Source organism: Rhinopithecus roxellana, chromosome 6 (genome assembly GCF_007565055.1).
Source record: "Rhinopithecus roxellana isolate Shanxi Qingling chromosome 6, ASM756505v1, whole genome shotgun sequence".
Lineage (NCBI taxonomy): Eukaryota > Metazoa > Chordata > Mammalia > Primates > Cercopithecidae > Rhinopithecus > Rhinopithecus roxellana.
Genome location: NC_044554.1, coordinates 126,161,077 through 126,176,921, shown reverse-complemented (window position 1 = coordinate 126,176,921; position 15,845 = coordinate 126,161,077). Strand labels below are relative to the sequence as shown.

General features: G+C 40.8%; 1 protein-coding gene across 2 annotated transcripts in view; it reads left to right on the top strand.

The window, feature by feature from the left end:
- SLC25A13 (solute carrier family 25 member 13) overlaps positions 1-15,845 on the top strand; it is a 199,993-nt gene that overhangs the window by 21,804 nt on the left and 162,344 nt on the right. For both annotated transcript variants that reach the window (XM_010356270.2, XM_010356271.2), the window contains exons 2-3: positions 2,137-2,190; positions 13,803-13,945. In XM_010356270.2, coding sequence (XP_010354572.1) covers positions 2,137-2,190; positions 13,803-13,945 — 197 coding nt within the window. The remainder of the gene's footprint in view (positions 1-2,136; positions 2,191-13,802; positions 13,946-15,845) is intronic.

Genomic DNA, 15,845 nt, shown 5'->3' with positions numbered 1-15,845 from the left:
AAAATTTATTTTGCTTTTAAGAGGAAAACAGTTAAGAACTTAGCGTACCATATGGTTTTGAAAAAAGTGTTATGTACTTCCATGAGATGTGGGACTCTAACCATCAAGGAGGGGATTTTTCTGCTCTTAAAGTGGAGGATGGAGGCATTTTTATGCTGTCCCATGTTCTCTTGTGTTCGTCCTACCCTACCTTTCTCAGAATACAGATCTGAGAGGAGGGAGTCCTCTCTGAAGCTTTTAGGGCAGCAGAGTCATTCATCTTAGGCTGACTAGCAGTATATTTTCTTTTCCTCTGTTGAACAGCAGAGAACACTTACTAATTCAGGATTTTAAAAAAGATTAAAAATACATGGCTGGGCGCAGTGGCTCATGCCTGTAATCCCAGCATTTTGGGAGTCTGAGGCGGGCAGATCACCTGAGGTCACGAGTTGGAGACCAGCCTGGCCAACATGATGAAACCCCATCTCTACTAAAAATAAAAAATGTAGCCACATGTGGTGGTGCATGCCTGTAATCCCAGCTACTTGGGAGACTGAGGCAGGAGAATTGTTTGAACCTGGGGGACAGAGGTTGCAATGAGCTGAGATCGCGCCATTGCACTCCAGCCTGGGCAACAAGAGTGAAACTCCATGTCCAAAAAAAAAAAAAAAAGTATTCTTATGGATGGAAATAGCCTTGTTGGTTACGAGTACTCAGCTGAAATGAAGAGTTATCAGTTTTGCTTTGGGAAACAAGGTGACCAAGCATCAGGTTTCAGAAAGACTACTCCCATTCTAGTGATTAGTAAATAAAATTATTCCTGACAGTGGAGAGCCTGGGAGCTCAGGCAGTTCCATATTTAGAGACAGAGAACTCATTGTCCAAAGATCTCAGAACAGCCTTCACCAGTGCACAGAAGGGATTTAGAACAATTTGCATAAGTCTCCCTGTGGATAGCAACATGGGTCTAGTGTTGGGTGCTTCCAGGAGCCTCTCCTTGGCTTCATCATGGGGTGACTCTGTGCTTGGTGAGAACTCAGTCTCATGACGTTTTTTGCCAGCAGGATTGGGTGTTGGGACATTGAATAAACCCACTGTTTGGTTCCACATAAGGGCTCTTTTGTGTTGGCCTGGGGAAGCCATGTTCAAGTTTGTCTTGCTTTTTCCCCAGCTATGTTTTTGGACTTTGTGGCCTGGAGAATTAAGCACAACACCCATTCTGACCTAATCTGTCAATTTTTGCTCTTCAAAGGTAACCACAGCCCCTTGTAATTCTAAAATATGTAGAATAATATCATACTTTTGAAGACTTATGATTTATTAATTAAAAGCTGAGGAAAGGAGGAGAAGTTCTTTGGCATGCCCAGGTAGTGAGGTATGCATGCCTGTTCATGGTGAAACTGTGAGAAGTAGCTCCCTTGAGTTAATATGATTTCCCTAGTTCACTGACTTCTTTAAGAAATATGTTCTCTTGGCTGGGCATGATGGCTCATGCTTATAATCTCAGCACTTTGGGAGGCTGAGGCGGGGAGATCGCCTGAGGTCAGGAGTTTGAGACCAGCCTGGCTCACACGGTGAAACCCTGTCTCTACTAAAAATACATAAGTTAGCTGCCACTGGTAGTATGTGCCTGCAGTCCTAGCTACTTGGGAGGCTGAGGCAGGAGAATCGCTTGAACCTGGGCGGCGGAGGTAGCACTGAGCCGAGATCGCACCACTACACTCCAGCCTGGGCAACAGAGAGAGACTCGTCTCAAAAACAAACAGAAATACGTTCTCTTGCATAGTTGACAAACATTTGTATATTTAAATTCTCCTGTGAAAGAGCATGGTTTACACTGGATTATAAGTAAAAAATGCCAGGTGCTTGTAATGTTTCATCTTTTCTTTGTTTTTAATAAATTATATATATTCAACATTAGATATTAAGAGCTTTTGCTATTGTTTCCTTGCATAAAATTGTATCATTTTAGAAGCTACATAAGGAGTCTAATTTAAAATGGGGAGGGGGCATATTTTATGCATTGGGGTAACATGGTATTTAAGTACAAAAATGAAATACACTAATTTCTAACGTGAGATTTATTTTCCTTTAGTCGGCTAGCTTGATTTGTCAGCTTTGTTGTAATAACATAAACATTTTTATGTTTATTTTTAGGTGGCTTTAACCAAGAGAGCAGATCCAGCTGAGCTTAGAACAATATTTTTGAAGGTCAGTATAAAGGAATCTATTTTGTTTCTTGTTTGATTTGTGTTCTATAACTTTTAAAGATTATTTTCAAACAGCTCTTTATTTCATTGTTATATTTTTTAAAAATCCCAAAGTGTCAGCCTGGTGTGGTGGCTCACGCCTGTAATCACAGCACTTTGGGCGGTCGAGACGGGTGGATTACCTGAGCTCAGGAGTTTGAGACCAGCTTGGACAACATGGTGAAACCCCATCTTTACTAAAATTACAAAAATTAGCCAGGTGTGGTGGCATGTGCCTGTAATCCCAGCTGCTCCGGAGGCTGAGGCGGGAGAGTTGCTTGAACCTGGGAGGCAGAGGTTGCAGTGAACTGAGATCATGCCAATGCACTTCAGCCTGGGTGACAGAGCAAGACTCTGTCTCAATAAAAAATAAAAATAAAATAAAATAAAATAAAAATTCCCAACATGTCTTAAAAGGGGAGAGCCTTACAAATGCATCTGCTTTTTAAAATGTATAGGAAACTAATTCGTAGGTGACTGTGATGACAACATTGTTTGTATTTTAATTTCTTTTATCTCAATTGGTGTAAGGTATGTGAATAAAAGCAGTTGCTGGAGTGTTGAGTTTTGCAACCCATTTACCCTTTCAGTATTGACCCATATACCTTTTTCTCCTAGGAAGTTTAAAGTTCATTGTAAACATCTCAGTAATCCTTCACTCATCCACGGGCCTATCCTGTCTCTCCCTGGTAGAAGCCTACTGTTGTTGTTATCGTCATCATTATCATCACTTTATGATGACTGCAGTGTCCTGGGAGGAGGCCCCAGTATGGATAATAGTAGATACTAGAGCACAACAGACACGATAGAAGTTTGTGTCTTATACTGGCATCTTATATTTCCACCTATTTTGTGATATTGGGCAGTGAATGATTAATAGAATAAAAGTCTGTCTCAGGTTCCAGACACTGAAACACCTTTGTGTTATTCAGCTGAAATTAAAGTACTCAAAAAAGAAAAGGCCACTTTTGTAAGATAATATATATACACACATAATATATATATGTATATATATATATGTCTTTCTAAACATTATGAAAAGGCAGCTGAGTTGTATGGAAAGAGGACCAGGGTGTCAAATGAGAAATTGGATGTGTACTGAGTATGGTGTGGAAAGGTATTAAATCTATGAGTCTCCCTTTCCTCATCACAGTGTGTTACTATTAAAACTAGTTGAGACATTAAGGACTTTGAACATGGATAGGATATTTGATATTAAGGAGTTGTTATTAATTGATGTTTAGGCTGATAGTATTCTCATTATGGGAAATATACAGTCTATGTTTTAGAGATATACACTGAAACATTTATAGATGAGAGTACAATTTCTGAGATTTGCTTTTAAATAATCCAGTTTCGGTGGGTTGAGGAAAATGAGTAGGCGGTATGATGATAACTTTTGAAATTGGGAAATGGAATATTGGGTTTATTATACTGTTCTCTCTACTTTGTATATGCTTGAAAATTTTCTTTTCTTTTTGTTTTGAGACAAAGTTTCACTCTTGTTGCCCAGGCTGGAGTGCAACGGCGTTTTTCTCAACTCACTGCAACCTCCACCTCCTGGGTTCAAGCGATTCTCCTGCCTCAGGCTCCTGAGTAGTTGGGATTACAGGCATGCGCCACTACACCTGGCTAATTTTGTGTTTTTAGTAGAGATGGGGTTTCACCATGTTGATCAGGCTGGTTTTGAACTCTTGACCTCAGGCGATCTGCCCACCTCGGTCTCCCAAAGTGCTGGGATTGCAGGTGTGAGCCACTGTCCCTGGCCTGAACATTGGCATAATAAAACATTTTTTAACATAACGATTCAGTGAGGTAACTTATGTGAAAGGTGTCCTGCATCTGATACATGTTATATATTGATTCACTAAATGCTTGAAATTAAGTAATAATTTAAGTAAAGGAGAAATGAAGACTCCACAAGCAAGTGGATTAAAAGCAGGGATAGTTTTGTGGGGAGGACAAAAAAAAAGACACATTTGTAAGGAGATTTGGATTATACATAAAAAATCAGGCTTGTGGACATCTGTAATCCCAGTGAGAGGCTGAGGTAGGAGGATCGCTTGGGCCTAGGAATTTAAGGCTTCAGTGAGCCATGAATATGCCACTGTGCTCCAGCCTGGATGACAGAGTGAGACCCTGTCTGTTAAAAACAAAGCGAGATTCTTTATAAATTTGTTTTTAGCCCAGAAATACACTATAGAGTTTCCTTTTTTTTTTGAGACAGAGTCTCACTCTGTCACCCAGACTGGAGCGCAAGTTGCGTGATGTTGGCTTACTACAACCTCTGCCTCCTGGGTTCAAGTGATTCTCATGCCTCAGCCTCCCGAGTAGCTGGGATTATAGGAGTGCACCACCACGCCTGGTTAATTTTTGTATTTTTAGTAGAGACGGGGTTTCACCCTGCTGGCCAGGCTGGTCTTGAACTCCTGACCTCAAGTGATCTGCCTGCCTTGGCCTCCTAAAGTGCTGAGATTACAGGCATGAGCCACTGCGTCCGGCCACAATACCGTATACAGTTTCTAAGGTGGAAAAGGATTCTGGAGGATGAAAGTCCAGAAAACAGAAAAACATTTGTTCCTTACCTAAGCTGATCTCTATAGTTGTGCTTGTTGGGACCACCATGGTTGGAATGAGGTGTGTATGAGAGAACCAGAGAAGATTTTTGTATGTGTGTTTAAGGTCTGTTGATATTGTAAAACTCCAGTGACAGAAATCTGAAAGACCACTTGTAGAAGAGTAACTAAGTGGACTGCCAAAGATCCTATCAAAACAGAGTCACTCATTAACTTAAGCTGGTAAAGTAGTCATCATTCTTTGAACTCTGGACCTATCTGTTACTGCTGTTTTCTAAACAAGCAAGAGTGGTGGGCATCCTTCTGATAGGAAGTGGGAACATCATAGAGGGTGTCTCAATAGATGGTGCATTTTAGAATCTCACTGGTTGGTGTGATCCATTGAGAAGACTCCACTTAAAGGCTGTGTCCACCTTTCAAGGCCGTATGGTCCCTGGAGAAGCTAGACTGAGACTTTAATTTGGAACAATGTGTCTTTGTCAGCTGCTACATCCTCTTTCAGCAGCCTACAGGACTATACTGGGGGAGAGTCTAATTGATCAGGTAGACCTAGAGAGGGTGAGATTCCATGCAGAGTTCTGGAGAGACACCTGTAGTGTTTCTGTTTAAGTGGCCTTGAAGGCCGAGGGTGGAACTTTTGGGATAGATAGGGAAGTACTCTCTTCCCTTGGGGTGGTTGGGACTATGTGACTTTTGAGTAAGAATTTGTATGTGGCTTGGAGTCCTAAGAGATGACGTCAGGGGGGCCGTACCTGAAGAAAACAGCAGTCAGCAGTTTGTGGAAAGGATTGTGCATCTGGCAAAAGTTCTGGTGACCTCACCAGGCCTGGATAGTGTGGTACCAACCCAAGTCTGCCTTGGCTTAGCATGCTAAGGATGTCGGGTTTACCATTTATCACAGATGGTATTGTGGTGAGGGGAAGAACGGGAAACACAGCAATGAGGGGACTGTACGAGGCTGAGCTTTTTAGTTCATTATGGATCAGCAGTAAGCATTCTGTAAACCTGTCTACTTTGCTGATTTTCTGTGACTTTTTCCGGACTTGACTTTCTTCTTAGTAAAAATTCCATGTGAAATATCCTACCCTTCTCTCTGCTAACCTATGTAAAGACAGGATTCTTCTGTAGCTTGGCAGTTGGAAGGGAGCTTCATTGCAGCCTTCACACCAGGTGTGATGGTAGCAGGAAAGTTGGCAGCTCTGTAGATCAGTGACAGCCAGTGAAATTGAGCCAGATAAGGAAAGAGGGCTTCTGCGGGATTAAAATGAGCCAAATTCTGACCTTTTCATTTATTTGAGAATTTAGAATCAGTTCCACTGTTTTTTTTGAAGGTACCTAGGTACAGTTTCATGGACTGGGTATATATCAATGCAGACATCATGGTTCCTGTCCATAAATATCTGAGTGAGAACTGTGTGTAAGTATAAAAAACCCCAGAAGCCATGATATGATTGATAAGTATTGTATAGCCTTAATTAACAGGAAGATGATGTGGTCTAATTATATCTTTCTATGGAGAGTCATTAGGTTATGGGGAGGTGGTAATGTTTGAACTGCGCTCGAAGATGAGTACGTAGAGAAGGGTTTGTTGGCAACGGAAGACCTTTTTAGGCAAAGAAAACAACACATACAAAGTAAAGAGCTGTCACAGTGCCACGTGTGTGGAGGGAATGGCTACACAGTTGGACTGGCTCGGGGCACAGGGTCCTGGCTGGTGGTAGTCAGGGCAGGACTTGTTATAAAACGTGGGGCTAAGGCATACGACAGATGTTTTCTCTTTTTTGAGATGCAGTCTCTCTCTGTCGCCCAGGCTGGAGTGCAGTGGTGCGATCTCAGCTCACTGCAAGCTCTGCCTAGCTGGGTTCATGCCATTCTCCTGCCTCAGCCTCCCAAGTAGCTGGGACTACAGGCACCTGCCACCATGCCCAGCTAATTTTCTGTATTTTTATTAGAGATGGGGTTTCACCATGTTAGCCAGGATGGTCTTGATCTCCTGACCTCGTGATCCGCCCGCCTTGGCCTCCCAAAGTGCTGGGATTACAGGCTTGAGCCACCACGCCCGGCCAACGACAGATGTTTTCTTATGGAGGATGTTCTTGTGGCAAGTGGCAGGTAATGTTTCATCTAGATGTAGAAGTTAAAGTCTAGGAAGTCAGTTTTGTTTCTAGCCTAATGACATGCATTTTTCTGTTTGCCTAGTGCTTTTGGTGTTGCTTCCTGTTAGCTTAAACAGATGTGTATTGAGTGCCTACAGTTTAAATAAAACACCATGAAACTCTGTGGTGAGTGGGAGGTGCAAAAGGTGTATAACAATGACCACATCTTAAAGGAGCTCAGATTTTATATAGGAGACCAGATGGATAGGCATGCAGGAGGTAACAAAGAATCTTAAAGTTGGCATACTCCAAGGGCCCACATTGTGGTTAAAGCAAATGCTATAGGAGGTGGAAGGAGGGAGCAGCCCCTGTTGTGGGGAGTGGTCAGGGAAGGCCTTGAGGAGAGAAAACTTGGGGAGTCTCAGGGACAAGTGGGAGAGGCGACAAGGAACGCATTCGAGGGAAGGACTGGAGATGAGTCGGGGAGAAAACAACCTCTCCAGGTTGAAGGAGTCTTGGTCATCCTTTAAATGTTTATTTAAATACAACTTTTTATGCTAAGTATCACAAGGTGTGGGTGATAGGATTGGAAAGGTAATTGGGAGTTTGGCATTCCACTAAACAGTAGGAAGCATTTGAGGTTTTTTGACAAGGAGGTGAGTGTGAGATTTGATTGGTGCAACAATGCCACAAGTTAGGCAGCGTTAGGGTTGTGGCAGCAGGAGGAATGGAGAATGGCAAGATAGAGTCACTTTGAGAGAATATTTGATGAAGATGGCTGATTTTTTATAATGGATAAGAGAGAGCAGTGAGGAAATACAGCCTGGATGCAGAGAGGAGCCAGTAATAAGAATAGAGAAAGTGAGAGGGAGCCAGTAGCTCCAGGAAGGAAAAGAGATGATGGGTACTACTGTATTAGTAATAGAGAAAGTGAGAGGGAGCCAGTAGCTTGAAAGTGAGAGGGAGCCAGTAGCTTCAGGGAGAAAAAGAGATGATGCATGCTATTGTATTAGTCTGTTCTCAGGCTGCTAATAAAGGCATACCCAAGACTGGGTAATTTATGAAGCAAAGAAGTTTAATTGACTCAGTTCCACATGGCTAGAGAGGCCTCACAATCATGGTAGAAGGCAAATGAGGAACAAAGTCTCATCTTATATGGTGACCGACAAGAGCGCTTGTGCAGGGGAACTCCCATTTATAAAACCACCACATCTTGTGAGACTTTATGGGGAGACCGCACCCATGATTCAGTTATCTCGAGCTGTCCCTGCCCCGACACGTAGGGAGTATTACAATTCAGGGTGAGATTTGGGAAGGGACACAGACAAACCATGTCAACTGTTTAGAAGTATATAGTCTCATATAATTAAATCTCTGTAGCGAAAGATGGGAAAATTGGGGAAAAGGGCTGAATGAGAAACGTAAGACATATTACAGAGTAACTGAATTACACTTGGATTTTTTTTTTTTTTTTTTTGAGACAGAGTCTTGCTCTGTCGCCCAAGCTGGAGTGCAGTGGCACGATCTCGGCTCACTACAAGTTCCGCCTCCTGGGTTTATGCCATTCTCCTGCCTCAGCCTCCCTAGTAGCTGGGACTACAGGCGCCTGCCACCTTGCCCGGCTAGTTTCTTTTTGTATTTTTTTAGTAGAGACGGGGTTTCACCGTGTTCGCCAGGATGGTCTTGATCTCCTGACCTCGTGATCTGCCCGTCTCGGCCTCCCAAAGTGCTGGGATTACAGGCTTGAGCCACCACGCCCGGCCTACACTTGGATTTTTATAATTGTTCTGTCAACAAAAACATGGTATCCACTTTTAAAATGTTTGTAGGTAAATTTTGAAAAACAGTTAATTCTCTTTTTGGAAAGCTTTTTATCACACCAGTTTTATATTTATGGAAAATTTAAAAGGTGGATATATGAACAAAAGTAACTTGTGATCTTTGCATAGGAAGGTAGATGCAGATATTTATATATTTATTTATTTCTCAGTCTATGTGTCTCTCTGTATGTATATAATTTTTTTTCCCCTTAGGAGAAAAAAATTACTGTTTTATATCTAGTTTTTTCCCTTACCTGCTATGTTACAAATAGTTTTTCCTATAATTCAATGTGCTTCTACTTTTTTTATTTTTGTAAATTACTTCTTCCATGATGATTTAGAGGGACTATTTTTAAACTAGTACAAATATGTCATAAATAATATCTCGCCATCTTCTAACCAGTTGAGTAATTTCTTGCGCAGTAAGCTACCTCACATCTTTTGGCAAGCAATACATTAAATTTCATTAATAAAGACATTATACAATGAATTAGGACACAATTAAAATTTGCTTTAAATATTTCTTTGGGGGAGAGGACACCACACTTCTATTCGATGAAGAGAAACATTTTTACAGTCCAGGGGTCTTTTTTTTTTCTTTTAACACCTATTATGCCATGAAGTCATAGGTAATAGTTTCCAACAGCGCAGGCTCCTTCCCGTGGGTTCCCACAAAGTGTGCTTCTCTGCGTGGAGCAGGCTGACACCAGGTACCTTACTCTTTGGCTTCCTTCTTTTTCTGATCATTTTTCTTTACCCTTTTCAGGAAGCTATCTCAGCTCTTAGAGTGCTTAATGTGCTCAGCACACACATTAATTCTCTTGGCAAGAGTCTTGCCCTTAACTTGTTTGTTTACAACAGTGCCAGCAGCATGCTGGGTGGCATTGTAGACTCCTCTACTTTTGCCATGTTAACACTTGTAGAGCATTCCTTTTTGAACGGTACCCATTCCCTTCATGTCTACAATATCACCTTTCTTATAGATTTGCATATATGTGGCCAAAGGAACAACTCCATGTTTCCTTTTTTTTTTTTTTTTTTTTGAGACGGAGTCTCGCTCTGTCGCCTGGGCTGGAGTGCAGTGGCCGGATCTCAGCTGTCTGCAAGCTCCGCCTCCCGGGTTTACACCATTCTCCTGCCTCAGCCTCCCAAGTAGCTGGGACTACAGGCACCCGCCACCGCGCCCGGCTAGTTTTTTTTGTATTTTTTAGTAGAGACGGGGTTTCACCGTGTTAGCCAGGTGACTCCATGTTTTCTAAAAGGCCTAGAGAACAGGTATCGGATGCCTCTCCTCTTTCCCTTTGTGTTCATCATTTTGGCGAATTACTGGAAGATGGTGGTTCTGGCTGAAAGGAAGCCTTCTACAATATTTTTAATGCTGCATAATATTCCTACATATGGCTGTTTCTGTTTTGCGCTAATTTATCGAACCACTATTTATTATTGGATATTTAGTTGTCTCCTGTGCTTTACTATCATAACAGCACTATAATGATAGTGTTGTACCTACATTTTTGCACATAGCTAGCATTATTTTCTTAGGATAAATTCCTAGAAGTGGCACCATTGGGTTAGAATGGGTTTACAACATATTAAGGCTTGTGATTCCTCTTGGTAGACTGCCACTCGTGAAGGTTGTTTCAATATATATTTTGGGTGGGAACATGGAAGTGTTCATTTCCTACATTATATCAACTCAGATTATTATGAAAAAAATACTGTAGCAGCAACAAAAAAGACTTTATGCCAATCTGTTAGTTGAAAAATTGTATCTTATTTAAAATATTCATTTTTTAAATAGAGCAATATGTTTATTGACCATTTATGTTTCTTAAATTTATTTTTAACTTTATTGTGATAATTTTTCAGACATACAGAAAATACAGTAGTAAAACCCACATAACCATCATCTAATTTAAAGTAGTACTTGTCGTATTAGTTTATACATTTTTTTCTGATTTATGTTAATGTAAATATAACTTAGCTATCACTATAATTCACCCTAAATAATTTAGCGTAGAGCTTCAAATAATAAAAACAATCTCCTACACAGTCGTAATACCATTGTGCACCTAATAAAATTAATGGTAGTTCCCTAATATGAAATACCCAATCCAGATTCAAATCCTTAATTATATTGTGTTCCATCCCTATAACAGGGAATCAAAGTAAAGGATGGGCAGATGCAGTGACCTGTTGTGTGCACCTTCTCAGTGGTTGGAAAACAGTGTAGGGGATTTGTCCTTCAGTCCCAGGATGTGAGTGATTCATGGCAAAAGGGCAGCTGGATGATTATGGTTCTACCCTGGCTCATTCACAGCTTACAAACCTTTATCAATTTACTGTGACTGGTGGTGAGCAGGCCAGATAGGACCCCTGCCCTTGGGGAATGGGCATTTGTAGTGATAGGTTCCTTCTGGTTTCCTTTGCTGTCATCTTCACTGGGTATGGTGGTATTTCTTGGTGATGACAATAAGTATTATACAACGTTGTATGAGAACTCCTAAAACTCTTCCCATTTTTCAGGTGTATGTTTAATCATAATAAAACTCCCGAAAATTGCAAGGGAGGAAGGCTTCAGGTTGCTAGCGAAAAATGTTCTCAAAGAAGGATTAATGACATTTTAAAGATGTGGTGGCTATAAGGATATAGTCTGTTCCCCCTATAGGGACCCTCTGCTCACTGCTGCAGGGAGAGCAGAGTTTAAAAAAACTCAGAGAAACTCTCTGATATTTAGTCCTGAAATGAAAGAAAGACTGGTGATAAGGTTTGGCTGTGTCCCCACCCAAATTTCAGCTTAAATTGTAATAATCCCCACATTTAAAGGGTGGAGCCAGGTGGAGATCATTGAATCATGGGGGTGGTTTCCCTCATACTGTTCTCGTGGTAGTGAATAAGTCTCACGATGTCTGATGGTTTTACAAATGGTAGTTCCCCTGCACAGGCTCTCTTGCCTACCGCCATGTTAAGATATGACTTTGCTCCTCATTCGCCTTCCACCATGATTGTGAGGCCTCCCCAGCCATGTGGAACTGTGAGTCCATTAAACCTCTTTTTCTTTATAAATTACCCAGTCTTGGGTATGTCTTTATTAGCGGTGTAAGAACAGACTAATACAACTAGTGTCTAAGCTTAGAAAAGTAATGGAAGAAATTTCAAAGGAGAAAAAAATTCTATAGACTCAATTATATAAAAATACCAAACTGGAAAAATATTTGCAACAAATATAATAGACCAAAGCGAGTAAAGAGCATGTTCACACACTGTTGGTGGGCTTGTAAATTGGTACAATCTTTTCCGGGGAGCAGTGTGATAATAAGTACCAAGAGCCCAAAAGTTCCTCTCCTTTGACTCAACAGTTTCTCTTCTGGGAGCCTAGCCTTTGAAAATTGCCAGGAATTTGGACAAATGTTATATACAAAGCTTGCTACCTTAGCTTTATTTAAAAATACTAAAAACTGGAAATGTCTACTGGTACTAGAAAAGTTAAATTGTATGTTAAAATAAATTATTCACTATCGGGCAACCTTAGGTAGTGTAACTCCTAAGTCATAGGATTGCTGTAATTAGCAGTGATATTTCCTTTATATTTTTATCTTATTTTGGCTCAGTTAGGAAAATCAAAATATAATTCTTTACATGTCCAAAAAGCTGAATTAAATGCTAACTGAAGACTGGTAGGATCACTGGGGCATCTTTGAGCCTTTCCCTTGTAGTGTGCTTAAAAAATGTTACCTGTAAGACAATACTATAGAGCATTTATGTAATATAAAGTACTTATTGTGTATAGGGCATTGTGCTAAGTAGATGACATGATTATCTCATTTGTTTCTAGCATCTGTCTTATGAAGCTGTAATGTTGTTCTACTCATTTTATGAATGAGGAACCTGAGTTACCAAAAGCTTTAGTTACCTACCTGAGGCCATTCAGGTGGTAAGAGGCACAATCCAGGCCCGTGGGACGCCAAAGCTTATTATTACTGAGTATCTGAGCAAAGCCTTAGTCTGCATTGGAATTAAACTTTTTTTCAGGCTTAACTTGGATTAGAGAGAGAGAGGAGACACTGCCCTGGCACTTCACTGCGCACCCTCCATCACTATGGCTACCAGTGTGGTTCTTGTCACCCAACTAGGCTTGTTCTTGTAGATGCACTGTCCTTGCATCCTGAGTCCCCAAACCACTGTTTTGTCCCCAGGATCAAGAGGCCGTGTCCTGCTTCATAAGGACACCACAAGATCCCATGTGGTTTCTCAGCATTTCTACCCTTAGGGCTCCATGCAACAGAAATTAGTGGGTTCCCTCTTACCCAGGCTGGAGTGTTATCACATTAAGGGCCAGACCTTAGGAGAACACTGTGAGGAAGCATTGTATGCCACCTAATTCTTACTGAGCATTTCTGCATGGTAATGCTTTAGAGTGGAGAGGACAGTAACTAGAGCAGCATTTACTGCCTCCCTCCGTAAGATTGCCCAAGATGATATGCACTTAGTAGTTTGCTTTCCAGCTTAGCTTGTTTGCCATCCTTTCTTGTATCATTGATGCTCTTAAAGCAGGAACAGGGCAAAGGAATTAGGTTGTTTGTCTCCATGACTTCGTAGTTCCACTTTTTTTTTTTTTTTTTTTTAAACTATGTGCCTTTGCTAAAAAGCAAGACATAGTTTGTCTTTCCAAATTTCTGTAAACCAGGGTTGCTGAACCTGGACATTGCCCACACTTTGGGCTGGAGAACCGTCTTTTGCAGGGAGTCATCCTGCGCATTGTTGGATGTTTAGCAACATCCCTGGCCTCTACCCGCTGGAGTCAGTAGCACCCTTCCTCGCATGTTATGACAATCTTAATTGCCATCAGATATTGCCAAATGTCCCTGTGGGAAAACATTGCTCCCAGTTAAGTTTATACACATAAAATTTGACTTGTTTTTTCTTTGAAGTGTTGGGAGATAATGGTCATTGTGAAGAGTACATAATCATATCTGATATTTTATCATTTGGATATTTTCAGCTTTTTCACATATCGATCCCATGATTATATACTTTTGAAAATCAAATATATAAAATATTGTTTTTCTTTTTTTAAAACAGTATGCAAGCATTGAGAAAAACGGTGAATTTTTCATGTCCCCCAATGACTTTGTCACTCGATACTTGAACATTTTTGGAGAAAGCCAGCCTAATCCAAAGACTGTGGAACTTTTAAGTGGAGTGGTGGATCAGACCAAAGATGGGTATGTTTATTTTTAATTATCTCATTTAATTCTTTTTGTTTGAAACAGCTTTCTTTTGCTCTAATGACCAGGAAGTGATTAAATGTATACCTTTCCATCTCTTAGGACCATTTTCTGTACTTACTACTATTATTATTACATTATTTGAGTAATAATTATTTCCTTCTGTCATTGTTTCAAGTTGGGGATTCAGTATGTATATATTTGACTTGTTTAAAGAATGCTTTACCGTTTCCGAGAACTATTATTGTCATCAAGGTGGTGGTGTGCAGATATATGACAGTATTTATATGCCTTTGGTATTTTTCAAGGCGGCTGTAAAATTGTGAGTAAATGTACAACATAGCTCTGTGAACGTTAACTTTTCTGTAATCTTTCTTTCTGATCAAATCGCCTTTAAAAATTCACATGTGATTCCAAAGCCCCAAGAAAGGCACTCTGCAAAAGCTAGAGGAAAGAAACTGTACCATATAGAATTAAATAGGACACGCTGCACAATGCCTTTGGATACTTTTTTTCCCTACCAGTCTTCTCTGCTTCCATTTTGTTGGAACTTTTTTTTCCCCCTCTTTTGAGGCAGGGTCTCACTCTGTTGCCCAGGCTAGAGTATAGTGGCATGATCTTGGCTCAGTGCAACTTCTGTCTCCTGGGTACAAGCGATCCTCCCACCTCAGCCTCCTGAGTAGCTGGTACCAAAGGCGTGCACCACCATGCCCAGCTAATTTTTGTGTTTTTTTTGTAGAGACGGGGTTTTGCTGTATTGCCCAGGCTGGTCTCAAACTCCTGGGCTCAAGCCATCCGCTTGCCTCGGCCTCCCAAAGTGTTGGGATTTACAGGCATGAGCCACTTCATCTGGCCTTCTGCTTTCATTTTAAAGATGGGGTTTTCTTACGCTGTATAAGATTGCAGTGGCTTTTACCATTAAACACGGAATTTTGGACTCTGAACTCTTGCTAATCAAACACCAATGTCTGCTAATAGCCAAAGTATAATGTACAAGAACTAACCTCTAGGTAAACTGTAAAACACCTTGCCTTCTTCCTTCTCTAGGTAAACTGTAGGAGACTTCGCTTCTGTTCCTGCTGCTTGCCAGCACCCTTTTGACAGATTGCAGTTACCTACCACTCTGAGATGGAGTTCTCTAGCACTGAATTTTCTCTATTTATTGGAATCTTCATGTGTCTGATTTTCCCACATGCAGTGGTTTGAAATATAACCCATGCATAATGTCTTTGTGTACTTCAAATACTCTCAGTTTTCACTGGCACTTTCCTTTTTTTATTTATGCACTTGTCAACCTTTTTTTTTTTTTTTTAATGGAAGGAACCTCCTGTAAAATGAAGACCTTGATGAGTGGGAGGGAGCAGGCAGGGAATTAGATGACCTACTTGTTGCAGTTTTCTGGAGGATTGTTGGATTATGCCTTCTCTCTCTCTTCAAGCGGCAGAAGGTTTCCTTTTTAACCTTCTTACCTTTGTTTTCTACCCTCACCCCAAGGTGGAGTCTTTGCTTGGTAGGAAAATGTAGTATATGAGCAGGGTGGCGCAGGAAAAGGCTGGGGTGTATTTCACAGTAGTTCATTGAAGCTGAAGCTATGCAAAACATAGACTTATTCCAGCAAGCATTTTTCTGTGGAAAATCTGGTTGTTTTTTCACTCCCTAGAATGGCTCATGGTTCAGAGGAAGTGTGACCAAGTTCACATGCAACATGAATTATCTGCCTTAATATTTGAGATCAGTTTTTTCTAATTTGGAAAAATTTTAAACTACAGAAAAAAATTCTGAGCCACAAAAAAGTTGAGAGAATACAGTGAGCACGCAATCTATACGCTTCACCTAGATTGAGTTTTTATTAACATTTTTACCATCTTTGTGCTCTCTTTGTACACACACATTTTCT